Genomic DNA, 17,243 nt, shown 5'->3' on the forward strand with positions numbered 1-17,243 from the left:
TGAGGAAAAGGAGAGGGGGCGCTGAGCATATTTGCAGCATTTGTGAACAATGTCACAGCCCTGGCGAAAACAGAGCAAGAAGATGGAGGCTTTCAAATCCATGATAAATAAGCCATGCTTTCAGAGCCCAAATCAATAAAAACAAACATTAAGTGAACAGAAGGGAAGAGGGAAAAAAAGAGAACATGAGGCCACCATAAAATCCTGGTGATATATTCCAGGGGAAATCATGATGTGAATAGAAAATGAGAAGTAAAAGAAAATGAAGCCTGGAGATTTGTAAAATGTCTGTCTGTCTGTCTGTCTCTCTCGACTGTCATTCCCATCTACCCCTGCCACCCCCACCCCACCCTCCACCCTTCTGATGGGGTTCATTAAATGATTTCTGATTCGGGGGTGGGGGGTGGTATTTTTAATGCTTCACTTATGTTTGGGTTTTGCCAGCAGGATCCGAGGTGTTTCTGTAGACAATTGTTATTGCTTTAGGAAACAATAAGAATAAAATGAGGAAACATCAAGTGATACATCAGTCTAGCAGCAGAGTGAGGCTTGAAGTAGCATTTCCAGCGAGGTTGGTGGTCTCTTTTTGCCTTATTTTTGTTGTTTTGGATTGATGTTTTCATGGTGTCATTTTAATAAGAAAAGTGTCAGAGAATTAAAAGTGGAAGTATGCGAGATACACTTTCTCTAACTGGATTCATGGTAAGTTATTAATGTTTCAAGGAGAAAGAAAAGAACTTGGAAAAAGCAGAATATATTGTGGGGAAAGTTGATGAAGGGAACGGTAAGAGAACTGTGACAAATGAGACACAGACAGAAGGAGAGAGAAAGAAAGAGGAAGAGAGAGAGACGGGGTGGTGGAGGGGACCGGCAGAAGAAAAGGAAAAGAGCGACAGTTTGTAAGTCTATTAGCTGAGATTGTTTCCATTTCTGCAATTGCCCTAAAGCGCATGATTGCTTGGTCTGAGGTCTGCCAGGTCGATTGCAGTCTTTACCTCTTTGACCAATAAGTAATGGGCTTGAATTTCCTGGGTATGTGAAAATTGCTCTTGAATTTTTTGGCTAAAGGACAGCCACCCAGGAAGGTTGAGAGGGCCTAAGCTAGTGAGCAGTCATCCTGACCAAGTAGGAGGGATTTGGTTATGTTGCTCGTAGCAGGAGAGGCAGAGCAGCAAAGTGAAGAGAACACACAGCCTTAGGTGCCAACAGACATGTCCTGAAATCTCTTGCCTCCATTTCCCACCTATAAAATGCAAAGGATGATAATAACAATAATAAATGTTGCAACGGGTGACCGTTTATAAAGTTCTTGGCACCTGATGGACCATATCAATCCATGGTAACTTATTCTTAGCTGGTTCACGTTTCTAGGCATTGGCACAGTCTGGGTGGTGTGTGTCCCCTCAAAGGTAGCATCACAGTGACTGAGCTCTGCGTAGATGGCAAAGTGTAGAAGCCTGGTCAGTTTTCTGTTTCTCCATCCACCGTTTCTCCCCACTTCCCCTTGGTTAGTGCTGTCTTCTCTCTTTCCTCACTGAATTGTCTTGATTAGTGTCATACTTTCTGATAACACTGCAGCTAGGACTCCACAGGCAGTAGGGAGAAGCTAGCGCCTGCCCAGGGAAAGTGAGGAAAAATAGGTGCTTGAGAGGCTGAAAAGTAGTATACGCTTGGTGGCCTTACACTGTAGAAACAGTTTTGAATTTGTCTCTACAAGAAAGGATTGTAGATAACCAGAATGCAAAAATGCTTTGAAGAAAGAAACATTGAGCAGTGGAACCAAGTATTCTACGTCCTCTTCCCTGCAACACTGGGGACTAAGGATTATTATCTGCATTTCCGGTGAAGAAACTGAGGCACAGAGAAGATAAACTATGGTTCTCCGGCTACGAAGTAAGCAGCAGAGCCTAGAGTTTGAAGCCAGGTTTGACACCTAAGTCCCGTAGTAAACCTCCCACTGAGGTAGGCAAGCCTCGCCTTGCAGACAGTGGCAAATTAGGGAAAAAAGAATCAAATGTGCTTGAGTTTAACAGAACATATACATTATACTTAAAGAGAAAGATACTTTTCTTACGGAAAGTTTGAGGACAAATGAGACTTCATGTGATGCGTCTTGCACTAAAAAAAAAGTTAGATTATATAAGCCAGACTGGCGTTGATTAAAGAAGAGCAAGGTAATAAATACGCATAAGAAGAAAGAAGTGGCTGGCTCTGCCTTGGGCATCATCCAAGTTACAGGCAGGGGAGGGGATAGGCCCTACATGGGGACAGTCTCCTGACTTGCCTTCTTCCTTCTCTACTTCCCTCCCTTCACTACCCTTCCCTCCAAAACCCAAAAAACCTTAAGCAGGAAAAAAGGGAGCTAATTTAAAAAGAGAAAAACATCCTTGAGACCAATGAAATCTCCATAATCCACAGTGACAGACAGGGACCTGCAGAACAGCAATTTGATTAAATAAGGATATAAGGGATTTAGAAGGACTCTCCAGTTGTGTAAAGTGTGTCCATACGTCTGAAAAATACCGTATTTATTTGGCTCCCAAACCTGAAAACCTTCTGACGGGGGAGATTGTTCCCATTTGGAAACTAGGAAGAAATCACAAGGCAAGGCCATGGGGTTCTGGCAGGGCTGGGGATCCCATGTTGGGTGGAAACCCCAAGAAGCCGGCCAAGGGTCTGCAGGAGGGGCCCTGGCAGAGAGAAGCATGAGAATGCAAGGGCAGGTAAAGCCACCCTCACAGAAGGTGACTGTGGGCTGAGCCTGAGGCCCTTCCCAGACGGGGAAGAGAGAACAGCACACCTCTCCTGCCCACGCCTCGGTATCTCACTCAAGAACCAGCTGCCCGTTAGTCACCTGTCATCGGAGACAGCTCTGTTGGCGGCTTTCAGAAAAAGTGAAGCAGCCAGAGGATGAATCGTTATTCGGGGAACACACCTGCACACAGGACAGGAATGGATGGGAGTGGGGAGCGCCCTGGGGCTGCTGTTCAAACGCCATCCTCATGGTCTCCAAGACTTGCATCAGCAGCTCAGCCGCTGATGAATTATAATTCTCAGACAAGCTGCAGAGGCCCCTCTAGTTCCATGTGTTCACCCCTGCCGCTCATACTGGGGGATTTATGCTTCCTGGGGCTGGGAGGAGAAAATAATGAGTCACTGGGGACAAGAGAAAAACAAAAATGCCCTGTATGTGCAAAATCACCTAAAATGGAGGCTTTTAGAGGACACTCAAATCCCAGCCAACTAGCCAGAAAGGGTTTTGCTGGGGGTATATTTTATGTGTCTTTGCTATCTTTGGATGCAGTAAAGCCAGAAATGTTTATATCTCTTGGAGGGATCACCTGTGCAAACAGGACAGGTCCTCTTGAGAAGGCTGTTTGTTCTCCTGGGATCTGGAACCTGAGAAGAAATGGTCCTGGCCTGGCGCGGTGGCTCGCGCCTATAATCCCAGCACTTTGGGAGGCCGAGGCAGGCAGATCACAAGGTCAGGAGATCGAGACCATCCTGGCCAACACGGTGAAACCCCATCTCTACTAAAAATACAAAAAATTAGCTGGGCGTGGTGGCAGGCGCCTGTAGTCCCAGCTACTCAGGAGGCTGAGGCAGGAGAATAGCGTGAACCCGGGAGCTGGAGCTTGCAGTGAGTGGAGATCTTGCCACTGCACTCCAGCCTGGGGGACAGAGTGAGACTCCGTCTCAAAAAAAAAAAAAAAAAAAAAAAAGAAATGGTCCTGCATCTCTGACTTGGGAGGTCCAATTAAGCAGAGGAACTGTTGGCTGTAAATCTTCTAAAGCAGAGGATCCTTTGGGAGGCCGAGGCAGGTGATCATCTGAGGTCAGGAGTTCAAGACCAGCCTGGCCAGCATGGCGAAACCCCATCTCTACTAAAAATATAAAAATTAGCGGACTGTGGTGGGCTGTACCTGTAATCTCAGCTACTCGGGAAGCTGAGGCATGAGAATTGCTTGAGCCTGGGAGGTGGAGGTTGCAGTGAGCTGAGATTGCGCCACTGCCCTCCAGCCTGGGTGACAGGGTGACTCCATCTCAAAGTAAATAAGTAAAGCAGAAGACCCTGATGGCCACCCCCAAGTTCATAGCTACCTGCACACTTTATGTGGTGAAGCACTGGTGGGGGGCCCAGGAAGCCCTGCATGAGTTGGTTGTAGCTGCCATGATTCCAACTCCCACGCCACCCTCTGCATCTAGCCACAGAGCCGCATCTCCAGAGAAAACCAGAAGCAAGACCCTACCAAAAAAGAATGTGAGAGTCTATTTTAAAGGCTCCGGAAGATGAGTTAGAAGTGATTCAAGAGCAGGCACAGTAAAGGAATATGTAAGCCTTGGTAGACATTCAGTAAGAAGGGTAACATTTCCAACATGACCAGCTGATTAAGAGGTATTCTCTAAGCAGGGTGTCTGCTGGTTTAGAATAAAGCAAAAATATTGTCATCTGAGAGCCCAAAATGGGGAAAGGCTACTCCTTGGTCTCTTGGTGAGGCCCAGCCTTTTTTTTTTTCACTTTCCCACTTTATTTTCAGAATAGATTGATTTGGGTCTCTAGAAGAATATTTAAGCAGTGGCTTACAGGCGAGCCATAAGGTAGTTGTCCGTTCTATGCTTACAAATTTTCAAGAAGGGCCATTTGTAACCTTTCTCAGTTTCCTGTTCCTATGTCCAATGCCCAATAAGAGGTAATAAACTAAGGCAGAAAGGCCCCAAACACAGATGTAAGATGCAGAGCAAAGAATAACACACAGTAGGGGTTTCAATACAGGATCATTAACCCAGAATCCAAGCAGGAGTGAGGGAAGTCCACTTGGGAGGAATGGGAACCACCTCTCCAGGCTGCTCAGGAGGAATTTAAGCATCAGACAGTGTGTAGGAGAAGATGACCACGAATTCTTTGGCATCTAAGCAATTCTGTATTTTAAAGGTTTGAGTCTTTGAAATGTTAAAATTTATGCGCCTTGAAACTCATGAGAGACAATGAAGACAATCACCGAACCTGTCTAGTTAAAGGTTACCGGGACTCAAGATGCAAAGAAAAGTTACGAGATGGAAATGATGGTTTGGGGTGCACCATTGCCCTCTATTGGATTTTAAATAAATCAGACCTCTTAGTGTAGGTATGTTGCACTATCTCTGGCTGAGTTTGCTGAGAAGTCAGGGCACCTCTGAGTGGGAAGTTAATTGATCCTTTTAAATGGCTCCTTCTGTCTCCTGCTCCTTCCCTGAGGAAATCAACCAGAGTAATGCTGAGGGCAGGTCATTTGCATGTCTTCATTCATCCAACAAACATTTCCTGGCTGCCTGCTAAGCCCGGGCTAGGCATTGTAGAGAATCTAAGAAAAAATAACAACTGCCATTCGTTGGACACCTACTGTGTGTCAGAGTCTACGCATTAATACAGAACAACCCCACGGAGTAACTCTGGTGACTCCCATCCCACGGATGTGGAAATAGGACACTCAGGAAGTGGCACATTTTGGATTGAAATCCAGGTTCGTCTACTACTAGGCCTATATTCTGTCCACTAAACTACAACCCTTCCCCTTAAGAAGTTTATAAACTATTAGGGGGAGATAGGATATAGATATAAATGTATATATCAGGGTTTGACAAACTACAGCCAGTGGGCCAAATTCAGCCCATCATGTGTTTTTGACCTTGAGCTAATTTACATTTTTACATGGTTGAAAAAAATATCAAAAGAATAATAATACTTCCTGTCATGTAAAAATGCTATGAAATTCAAATCTCAGGGTCCACAAATAAAGTTTTATGGGAACCCTGCTATGCCCATTCATTTACCATCATCTAAGGCCACCTTCCTGGCTACAAAAACACGGCAAGTCATTGTGACAGAGACTAGATGGCCCACAAAGCCAAAATATTTACTCTCTGGCTCTGCACAGAAAAGGTCTGACAATTCCACATCTATACTCCAAGGTGAAATGTTCTATATCAACAGGAGAGGTGTTTTTTTTTTTTTTTTTTTTTTTGTCTGTTTGTTTTGTTAAGTGCTTGAGGAGTTCAGAGGAGGGGAAACAAATGTTTATTTGGCCCACAGTGTGCAGAGCTGGAGGGGATAGGCAGGTGTGCTCTGTTCTAAGACTCAATGCATGAAAACCCTGACTTTAAAACAGATAAATTAAAAGGTAGTTATTTGCATAACAAATTTTCCTTTCATTTTATAAAGCGATTCACCACAGGGTTCCTTTATAGAGTGAGCCTCCATAATACATGCTAATATGATTCCATTTACAAATACTCTATTCATTATAACTTTTCAAGAATATACCTATTGTGTACAGTGAAGCTTAACTATAATCATTTTTCCTGGCAGTATAAGGTTTCCTACTTCTGAAAAGTGATTAAGCTGACCTTGTCAATTCGAATGGGGGAGGAGGCACTCTCCTCTACTGTCTCCGAGAGGGGCTTTATTTGTCGAACAACAAGGCTGTGGATTCTGTCTCTGCATTGTGTGATGTTGAGTAGCTGGTATAATTTTACATTTTCACTAAGCTCCTCTCAGTAGCTGCAGCCAAAGTCCTAAAGTGTAAACTACTCTCACTATTCTCTTCATTTCGTATACAAGATATGCTAATAAAAATTATTTGTTGGCTGGACCACGGTGGCTCATGCCTGTAATCCCACAACTCCAGGAAGCTGAGGCAGGTGGATCACTTGAGCCCGGGAGTTCGAGACCAGCCTGGGCAACATAGTGAGACCCCGATCTCTACCAAAAAAAAAAAAAAATTAGCCGGATGTGATGACACACATCTGTGGTCCCAGCTACTCAGGAGGCTGAAGTGGGAGAATCCTGTGAGCTAAAGAGTTCAAAGCGGCAGTGAGCTATGATCACACCACTGCACATCAGCCTGGTCAACAGAGGAAAACTTTGTCTCTAAATTAATGAACTAATTAATTAATTTTGTTGCTGATGTCCTGACAAATATGTGACAAGCAATACTTGTAAAAAGCAATGTTTCCCTCTCTTTTTAAAAAATTTCAAGACATTATCTTATCTGAATTACAACATAAACTGGGGCAAGTATTCAGATTAGAGCTCTCCCCAGCAAAATAGGAAGTGATAGCAATTTAGGACCTGTCTCCTTCTCTCACTGGGTCCTGAGCCTGAATCTTCACATAGCTTTGTGGTGTTATGCAATTGCCCTTTGTAAGAGATACATAAAATGGAAACCTTAGCTATTCATAGCCAACTTAGGAGGAGCTGAATTTGATCAAGAAGTTTCTTGCCGGGTGCCATTTTGATGGTAACTACGTGTTTCTGAACAAATCCACTTATAATCTGGGTTTCCAATGGAGGTTATTTTAAAGAGCTGTAGCATGGCTTTTGTTTTCATCCTCTGTGGTGGCTATATTTTAGAAGTAGACAAGCATTCCTGGTATATAGCCTGAATATTTTTTAAGATTTTTTTGGTAGTAAAAGAAGCTCACATGGAAAGGCAAGGGCAGAAAAAATCATGTTCAGGGCAGTCCTGTGTGGCATTACCCTCTGGTGAAGCAGATCCACGCTGCATGCTGCTAATGGCTATTGCGTGACAGCTCTTAAAGGGGTAAGCGAGAGAGGTGCAGAGGGCTGGTGAGAAGCAGAGCTAGCACTGAGGCCCTACAAATGGCATCATCATCAATCAGGTTGGCGGGGTGGGGGTTGGGGGCTGTTGCTGGAGGTGGTTTGGCTGCCCCTAGAGGCTGCAGCTTCTCACACTGTATGGGCAGGTAGCATTTCAGCCATTTCTAAAGCCCATCACTGGCAGGGAAAGCACATTTAATCCGTCTGTGAGGTTCTCTAAAAAGGGGTCTCTCTTTTCTTTCTTTCTTTTTTTTTTTTTTTTAGATGGAGTCTCACTCTGTCGCTAGACTGGAGTGCAGTGGTGCAATCTCGGCTCACTGCAACCTCCACCTCCTGGGTTCAAGTGATTCTCCTGCCTCAGCCTCCCGAGTAGCTGGGACTACAGGCACACACCACCATGCCCAGCTAATTTCTGTATTTTTAGTAGAGATGGGGTTTTCACCATGTTGGCCAGGATGGTCTCCATCTCTTGACCTCATGATCCGCCCGCCTCCTGGGATTACAGGCGTGAGCCACTGTGCCTGGCCGAGGGGTCTCTCTTTTCAGAAGTCAGAAGTGCTGAAATTGAAAACAGCAGCGAGAAGCCTTCATTGCATTCTTGAATTCAGGCTGTTGCACTCCGCCCCCCACAACTCTGTCTAAATTGTTGCTACCCAGTTTATATCTCCATCATATTTTTTGTTGTTGTTTCTCCAATGCAGTATGTAGTGGTGGCAGGTACAGATCATAAAACAAATGGATAATCAGATTTCTTTTTCCCTGGTGGTAATTTTTAAACTTTTCAAAATTAATGCTAATGGATATAGAGGAATGGGATATACATTTCCATGCATTTTTATGACCAAACAGAAAACCGACCCCTGAGCGTGACATATTTACTATTCTCTACTACTAGGGGTGCTTCAAGGGAAGAGTTTTTGAAGCCCTGTGGTTTAAACAAAAAGAGAACATACCCCACCCCACCCTGAACAAACAGCAGCTGGGCAGATTTCATCTCACAAATGGAAATGGGAGCAAACAAATTTTTTCAAAGCGATTTTATAAAGAGTGGGCCTGTTTAGTTGGGTTTTTTGAGCCAGGATTAATATTACAATGTAGCTGGGGAGCTCTGTGACATGGCTGTGTCGTTGGCTTTGCCATACCGCCTACCTCCTGGGGGAAGGCAGAGGAAAGTGCTGCTATTCAGAAGCAATTTTACTTCTGCCTCGGCCTTCTCACTTCTCACTGAAGTGATTTACAGCCAGCCTGGACCCAGTGCCCAAGCCTGAGCTGAGTTACATGTCATGTTGGAAAGATCTTCCCCAAATCAAGGTCGTATCTAGAGCTTGCCTGGGATATTTTTTCATTTCTAATTTATGTAACTTTCTAATATGTTTAGCATTTGCCCTTCCCTTGTCTCCATCCTGCTTATTAAGGTGAATTTGCATAGAAATGGGACCTTGGTCTTCAGGACCATTCACCTGACACTTGATCCCACGAGGCGACCACTGTCTACTGTTGATACCATGAGGATGACCCACAGAAGTCATGTCTCTCTGCAAACTAGAGGCAAGGCCTTAATTAGAAGAAGCCTTGTGTGTTAAAATGATGGGGTGAATCAAATCAGCAAAGGCATTTAGCATTAACTTAGGAGGGCAGAATACTCCTTCCTGTTGAGTGGGTCGTCCTAGGTCACAACAATTTTAATTTGCCTTCGATAGATGGATCTTGAAGAAAGTGTACAAAAAGTATATTTGTGATGGTGTTGTTTGGAAGTACGTTTTGACTCAGAGAGTTAACTGTGACATTTTACTTTGGCTCCTGGTCTATTTTTTGCTTAACATCTACCTTTGAATGGGTAATAGTCATCTCTATAAATTACCTTCGAAAGATTGAACAATTGTGGAGAATCAGAGAAATGAGCCCCTTGCTATCACCCTGTTGCAGTCGGCTTTAATCCTCTGATCTCCTGGCGTTTCACCCTCTCACTGGCAGCCACCTTCCTTATTTACCCAAATCTTGTTAACTTGGGTAGGAATTCCCACTGAGAGGACAAATGTGGTCCCAGTTGACTGGTCGCTGAAAGTCTATTAGGTTGGAGAGTATTTATTTTCTACCCTAAAGGGTTTGAAACTTAGGGAAATTTTGATCAACAAGAAAATAACAGCTTTCAAGATTGTCCTGACAGTTAAGCTGTCTTAGCAGAGAATCACAGGATTTGATAGTCATGGAGATTAGTTCTCAAATTTCAATGAGAAAAGTTCATAGGAGATGGAGTGAGGAAAGAAAACTTGTGCTGATTTTGGTCAGGCTACCTTTGCTGGGGAAAAATTCATTCCATAAAATTATTTTAAAACGTAAATACTATTTAGCTTTATCTGGTGTAATACTTTGCATCTATAATTTTTTTGTTTTGTTTTGTTTTGTTTTTGAGACAGAGTCTTGCTCTGTCACCCAGGCTGGAGTACAGTGGCATGATTTTGGCTCACTGCAACCTCTGCCTGCCAGGTTCAAGCAATTATCCTGCCTCAGCCTCCCAAGTAGCGGGATTACAGGCACGTGCCACAGCACCCAGCTAATTTTTGTATTTTTAGTAGAGACAGGGTTTTGCCATGTTGGCCAGGATGGTCTTGAACTCCTGACCTCAGGTGATCTGCCTGCCTCGACCTCCCAAAGGGCTGGGATTACAGGCATGAGCCACAGCGCCCGGCCTGCATCTATAATTTGATTTAACCTTACAACTTTATTAATTGAATATTATGATCACCATTTTATAGATGAGGAAATGGAGACTCCCAAGGGTTTAATTACTTGCCCAAGAGTCTACAGCTATCTACCAACAAAACTGGGATTGGAGCCAGCTGTCTTACCATTACATCCCCGCTGCCTCCTAAAGCACAGCTCTAGTTCATACTATATGTATTACATAGGCCGACTCATTTATCTTTACATGGGTCTCGTGCATTACAAGAAGGGGGCCACTATTTTAACTCAATTCAAAAATGTTGAAATCAAAATTTCCAAAATGTACTTGGTTTATAATATATCATAAAATAAGTAATCTGACCAATTGAGCCTCCCAACTCAAAGACCAAAAACTTCTTTCTACTCCCAAACCATGCAGAAGGAAGCTGAGTTCCCCACTGGCCAATGCTGTCTAATTCTCTTAAATGATTCAGATGTAAAAGAGGAAATGGCATCTGTCTAATTAACACTGTCTGGTTAAATATAGCTGCCAAGGGACAGCCTTGGGACAGTGTTTACAGAATAGTCTTTCCAGCCCCTCAGGCCTCAAGTTACAGATGATAGCAAGCCTTCCCTCCTTATCAGCTGCAAACAGAGATGCCCCCAAAAGTGGTGTCAGGCCAGGATGATGAAAGGAGAAGGGAAAGGCTGCGGATGGCCTTCATTTCCTGCTCCTGGCATCTGGGGATTCCGAGAATGATCCCAGGACCCAGATCCTATAGATTCCGGCAGCTCTTCCTGCAAACACAAGCCCTTGTTGTGTGCCTGAGCCTTGCTCTCCGGCCTGGAGACATCCATCTGCCCACTCTCCTAGGAACTGCTGATTACCAGGAAGCACCATCGGCTCTGCTGCCCTCCCCCTGGCAGAGAGGCACAATGACCACATTATTTCTCTTCCAGCTTCACGTTACAGCATGGAAGCTGTCGCCAAGTTTGATTTCACTGCTTCAGGTGAGGATGAACTGAGCTTTCACACTGGAGATGTTTTGAAGGTAGGTGACGTGGGGCCCCAGGGGAGCAGTAGGGAGTTTCAGTTACTCAGTAATCTGACAGTCCCTGCCTTTGTCTCTTAAGAACTGCATGTGGTTCCTTTTAAAAAGAGAAGTTCACCTTGATTCCCTTTGTGCACCCTTATACCAGACACCAACCAGGCCGGGTGATGGAAATACAGTCGGCATAAGCCACCATCCTTGTCCTGGGAGGTTCGTAGTCTGGAGAGGGGAACACATCCACCCAAAGGGCTGTTACAGATGTTCTTGGCTAAGTTCTCAGGGAGCACAGGTGAGGGAACAAGTGATTCCATCTTGAAAGATGGGGGTTGTAGGAGTGTGTGCAATGTGAACGTCAGGAATGCACTGAAGGTGACTTGGGCTTTTAGCTAAAGCTCAGAGATGTGCAAGCCCATGCTGAATGCAGGGAGCAGCGCCAGGCTCAGCAGAGCTGCAACTCAGGAGGAGAGGTTGTGGGTGGAGACAGCTTGGGAAAGTCAGCCACAGAGGACATGGCTCAACAAAGGCCATGCACACCTGGCCACTCAGGGGCTTTTTAAAGCTTGTCCTCATCCTGCACTTGAGTTGTAGTGGCCACTTGCTGAGCTGAAGTGGCCTTGGACTTCTCCCACATTCATGCACCATACTTTCAGACTCTGCATCTTAGCCCTTGGGTTTTTGTTTTGTTTTGTTTGTTTGCAAAAGAGCATAAGCCCTTCAAAAGGGCATTTGGGAGTGTGTGGAGCCAGACCCCCTCTGCCTGACCTCAGAGCACCCTCAGATAGCCTGATCCCTGGTCCTCAGATAGCCTGATCCCTGGTCCTCAGATAGCCTGATCCCTGGTCCTCAGCAGTCCCGATGAGCCTTCTCGGACGCCCAACAACACTGAGGCCATTAGTGTCTCACCACCGAGAATTATGTTTGTTATACAAAGAACCTTGTCAGCATGTGAGAGGGTGACATTGAAAGTGTCTGAGGAGCACAAAACACCACAGAATGGCTTCTTTTGGAATATGAACATGCCCATTAGGTAGCCTTCTAACTGCTCTCAACTTTCAAGATCTAGTAACATAGTGGCAAAGCGTAGGCCTTCACAAACTTAAAATATGAGTTGGGCCTCCTGACCCAGGAAAACCTGTCTGTCACTGCTTTGGGGTCTTACGAAGCTCCTGGAGGGACTTGCCATGCAGTGAGAAGTTCCTGCCTTCTCTGTGGGGCACTGTGATCATGTGACTGTCATCCACTGGAGACCATCCTTGTACCAACTTCCACCCTCATCTTCCATTACAAAGAGAACCTGGTATCTTAAGTTTTCTCTATTCCTCAGAAAAGGAAAAAGGAAAGAAAAAAAAAAAAAAACTTTGCTCAACTCTGCTTCCCAATCCAGCTCCTGATTTCTTTCCTCCCCTTTGTTGCTAATACTGGGAAGAATTCTCTACGCTGGGCGTGCTTCACTTCCTCACTTCCCACTCATTCCACAACTCTCTGGAATCTGCCTTTTACCCTCCCTGCAACATTCTCTTGAAGTTCACCAGTGATCTCCTTAATGTGTAGTATAATGACCCTATGGAAATGTCTGTGGGATTGACGCTGCTAACTGGTCCTCTCCTGGAAGCCCCTTTCTCCCTGGCTTTGGCAGCACCACCCTCTCCGGGTTCTTCTCCTCCCTTCCTGACCACTCCTACAGGTCTCATTTCCAAGCATTCTTTTTCCTCTCTTGATCCTGAAATATACACTTCCCTGAAGGTGCTGCCTTTGGCTTTCTGATTTTTCTTCTCACTCTGAGCCACCTCATCCACTTCTTCAGCTGCAACTATCACCTCTGTGCCAAAAACCCTCAAGTCTGTGGCTCGTGTTCTAGCTCTGGCCTTGCTCTTGAACTCCAGACCCAGACTTCCAATTGTCTGCTGGATGTCCCCACATGAACTCCAGCCCCTAACTCAGGATGCCCAGAATCACTCAAACCCCCATGCCCATCTCACCCCCATTTCCACCCAAGCCACTCTTCTTTCCATGTTCTAATTATTATCCTAGGTCAGTCACAAGCTAGAAGCCCCAGTTATCATCAATGCCTCCTTTACCAAATCCTGATGACCAGTAACCAACATCCCCTGAGCTCCTGTTCAGGGCCAGGATCTAGCTAAGTGGTTTGCAGGCATGATTTCATCATCTCAGCAAACCTATGAGGTAGGCATTCATTTCCCCTCCATTTCACAGATGAGAAACTGAGGCTAGGGATTAAATCACATGTCCACAGTCACACAGCTAGCATGTGACCAATCCAGGACCTGGACAGAACTCTGTCTGACTCCTAAGCACTAAACTCTGCTCTGAATGTATTTTTTTCCTCATATCTCTCAAGCAAGTCTCTTCTTCACCAGAAAGGAGTGTGAGGCAGTAAAAAGGAGCATAGACTTTGAGTCAGATGGATCTGAGTTTGAATCTCAGCTTACTAACCATGGAGACTGGGGCCCAGTCATCTGCCCCCTTTGAGCTTTAGTGTCTTCCTCAGCAAGTGGAGGTAGTATCCATCTTGCCGGGTTGTGGAGAGGATTCGAGGTGATGACCCTGGCCCAACGTAGACGCCCAATAAATGGTGGCCCGCATTATCGGGATCATCCATCCCCGCTGCTTCTGACTGCTCAGATCATTGCCACAGCTCCTTGACTGACCTCATTACCTCTTGTCTTTTTCCTCCTTCACTCATTCTTCTTACTAGTCCCAGAGTGATCTTTCCAGACAAATCAGATCATATCATTTCCTTGCTCAAAAGCATTCAGGGGTTTCCAGTTACCAATTGATTGAGACCGAAAACATCTGGCCCCAAACCACTGTCCAGTGTCATTATGCACATGTACACATGTGTGCACACACCCATACAGAGACATCTTTGTGGATGTAGCGCCCCCAGGTTGCACTGCAATGTATACACCGCCCTTTCTCAGCCTCTCTCCTATATACTCTGATTTCCCCTCTCCTACACACACATACTTGACCTCCTCTACAATGGAAACCTCGCTGGTCCTCTCCACTCCCTACCATCCCAGGGAAACAAATCACTTCCTCTTCAGCTCCTCCCCAACATTTCACATAAACTTCACTCATTTCCAGGCACTTATGACTTTGCCTCACATGGCAGCTATTTATAGGCAGGCCATGACCCTGTGGTCTCACGCACCCTCTATTTCTACCTCTCATTGCTGCCTTTGCCCCATGGGATCCTAATTGTTCGTTTATGTGTTGTCTACTCCACTAGCCAAAGCTGTGCAAGGGCAGGGACTGTGTCTGCCTCAATGTCTAGAAGAGCTGTGCCTAGAACTCCCTGATACTTGACGAATGAATGAACTTTCAATTCCTCTCCATTCCCTGAGAGCAATGTCATGCACGTGTGCACACAATGCCAGGTTCGTCTTTGTGTCTTCACAGCATCTAACACAAGTCATGGCCCAAAATAGATGCCCAGTACATATTTCTTGAATTGCTAAATTGCATTTCTTCCTGTTCATTTAGAATTCCATCAGAAAGCCAACCCCCTCCCTCTTTTCAAATTCTGTCCATTGCAGGTAAAGAGCAAAATGGGGAGGGCTTGTTGACTGAGCCCCACAGAATGTCTACAGGATGGTGATTGGTTCCCATGGCTGGGACTCCCCACATGTGATTGCAATGTCTGCCCCCCACCTTCCTCAATGGGTAACACACCCAGGATCCTCACAAATACTTTCAAAGCCAGCTCCTGACTACCCCAGCAATTCGCTTCTGGGATTCTCTGACTTGTTTGGCCTTTTGTGCTAAAGACTAAACAGAGGTTTTCATTAGAAAGGTACAAAAAAGTCTAAGCAGCCACCCCCCCTCAACAGACCATCAGTTTCCTGGGCCAGAGGCCCCAGCTTATTTATCTCCATATTTCATGCACCTAAGTGCAATCAGCAGGTGCTCACTAGATGGTGATCTACACGGCATGTAGATCAAGATGGTGGACAGGAAAACGCTGCCAAATGACGTGATCCTGCTTCTCCCATGACGGAAACATTTGAAAACTCAGGAATCAGATTTTTTTCCTATTCATGCCACAAACTACCATACCTGCAGCTACACACAGCACCAGCCTCACATTTGAATTTGCCATTAAATTTGCCAGTAGTTTTGAAAAATATCTCTTGACCCAGTCCATTTCTGTCTCCTTCTGTAATGCAGCTAATGCGACCTCATTTCTTCCTGCTAAAATAGCAACCTAAAAGCACTAAGAGTTAATTCTACATAATTCATTTCTTCAATACTTCAGATTTCTGCTATGTTTCTAAAAGCTACAATTTCATCCAATTTAAAAATTCTTCCAGCCGTAATTTGGCCCTTCTCTTCCCACGTCTAACTTATTCTCAGGCCATGTAACCCAAAAAATCATCTCTTAGGGAACATTATAAGAATTAAGAAACAGTCAAGAGTAAAACTTCAAGTGTTCAGGCTGAACGCCTTGCTCAGGTTTACACGATGGGTACACGAGATAGGGGGAACCGAACAGATGGAGAGATGAGAAGAACAGGATGTGCGGGGCCCTGGGCCCACAACGGCAGGAGGAAACCATCTCCCCTCCCCTCAAATACTTTTCTTTGCAGAAAATGAGAATTTTTTTTTTTAAAAAAACCTCACCTTCTATACATGGTAAAGAGCCTGCAAATTCACCTCTCTAGAAACACAGTGTTAGGCAGACCAAGCACCAGGTGGCGGAGAGAAATGGCTGGCATTGTGAGATAATCTTTCAGTTTCTAGAGGAGGTCTGAGGCATGATAACTAAAATTACAGAGCTGCTTTCAGGTCAGAAGACGAAGTACAAAGTGTGTGGTTCTTTTTTTTTTTTTTTTTTTTTTTTGAGACAGAGTCTTGCTCTGTTGCCCAGGCTGGAGTGCAATGGCACAATCTCGGCTCACTGCAACCTCCGCCTCCTGGGTTCAAGCAATTCTCGTGGCTCAGCCTCCCAAGTAGCTGAGATTACAGGCATGCACCACCATGCCTGGCTAATTTTTGTCTTTATGGTAGAGATCAGGTTTCGCCATGTTGGCCAGGCTGGTCTCAAACTCCTGACCTCAGGTGATCCACCCGCCTCAGCCTCCCAAAGTGCTGGGACTATAGGCGTGAGCCATGGCACCCGGCCTCAACGTGTGGTTCTTACGGTGACAAGGTAGTTTCCAAATGGCCTCTTTTACCCCTTTCTGTGTGACATTTGCTACCCTGGCCAAACACCACATTCCCATGTGACGGGAGAAAGGAATTCCAATGCCATGAATTCAGAAGCGATGGATGGAGTGCACTGTGCTCTTGTGTTTTTACGTGGCTACGAGGCACTGCTGCTGGGTTTCCTAGTTCTTTTGACCTAGATTTTCTGCTTCCTCCCTTGCCCCCTCAGCACACACATACCCACATGTCCTTAGTGACACCAGCAGTCACATTTGATGTTAGAAACTATAAAGTTTTCTGTTCTCAGCAATCTCAAACTCAAATATGGGACACACTTTTATTTCTTCAGAATAAATGACTAAATTCAAAACATACACACATAATGCTTTAAAGAACGTATAAACCCTTCCATGTCCTATTCAGAGCTGGAGGCCTCCCTCATAAGAATACCACATTTGATGGAATTGTATTTTTTGAAAAGAGTCTACACTTTCTGAAGGACTTTCAGGTACCAGGGCTCATTTGATCCTCACATCAGCTCTGTGAGGTGCTAGGTGGCTATTATTATCTCCATTTTTCAAATGGCTGATTGACTTGGCCAAGATCACATATCTAGTGATGGAGCCAAGATAGAAACCAGGTCTTCTCGTTCCCAACTCACAACACTGTCCCCTTCCTTCCACCTTGGAGTGATGTTAGAAATAGGTCATCATCTCCACTCAAGCACTTAGTTCTTTCCATTATCTTCCCATCTTCTTTTC

The 17,243-nt window shown here is 45.1% G+C and overlaps 1 protein-coding gene across 12 annotated transcripts in view; it reads left to right on the forward strand.

Annotated features, from left to right (window-relative positions):
• Positions 1-17,243, forward strand: part of GRAP2 (GRB2 related adaptor protein 2) — an 85,993-nt gene that overhangs the window by 41,851 nt on the left and 26,899 nt on the right. For all 12 annotated transcript variants that reach the window (XM_055106080.2, XM_034948640.3, XM_055106086.2 and 9 more), the window contains one exon: positions 11,222-11,313. In XM_055106080.2, the coding sequence (XP_054962055.2) occupies positions 11,236-11,313 (78 nt within the window). In that variant the 5' untranslated portion in view covers positions 11,222-11,235. The remainder of the gene's footprint in view (positions 1-11,221; positions 11,314-17,243) is intronic.

This window comes from Pan paniscus, chromosome 23, assembly GCF_029289425.2.
Source record: "Pan paniscus chromosome 23, NHGRI_mPanPan1-v2.0_pri, whole genome shotgun sequence".
NCBI classification, from domain to species: Eukaryota; Metazoa; Chordata; class Mammalia; order Primates; family Hominidae; genus Pan; species Pan paniscus.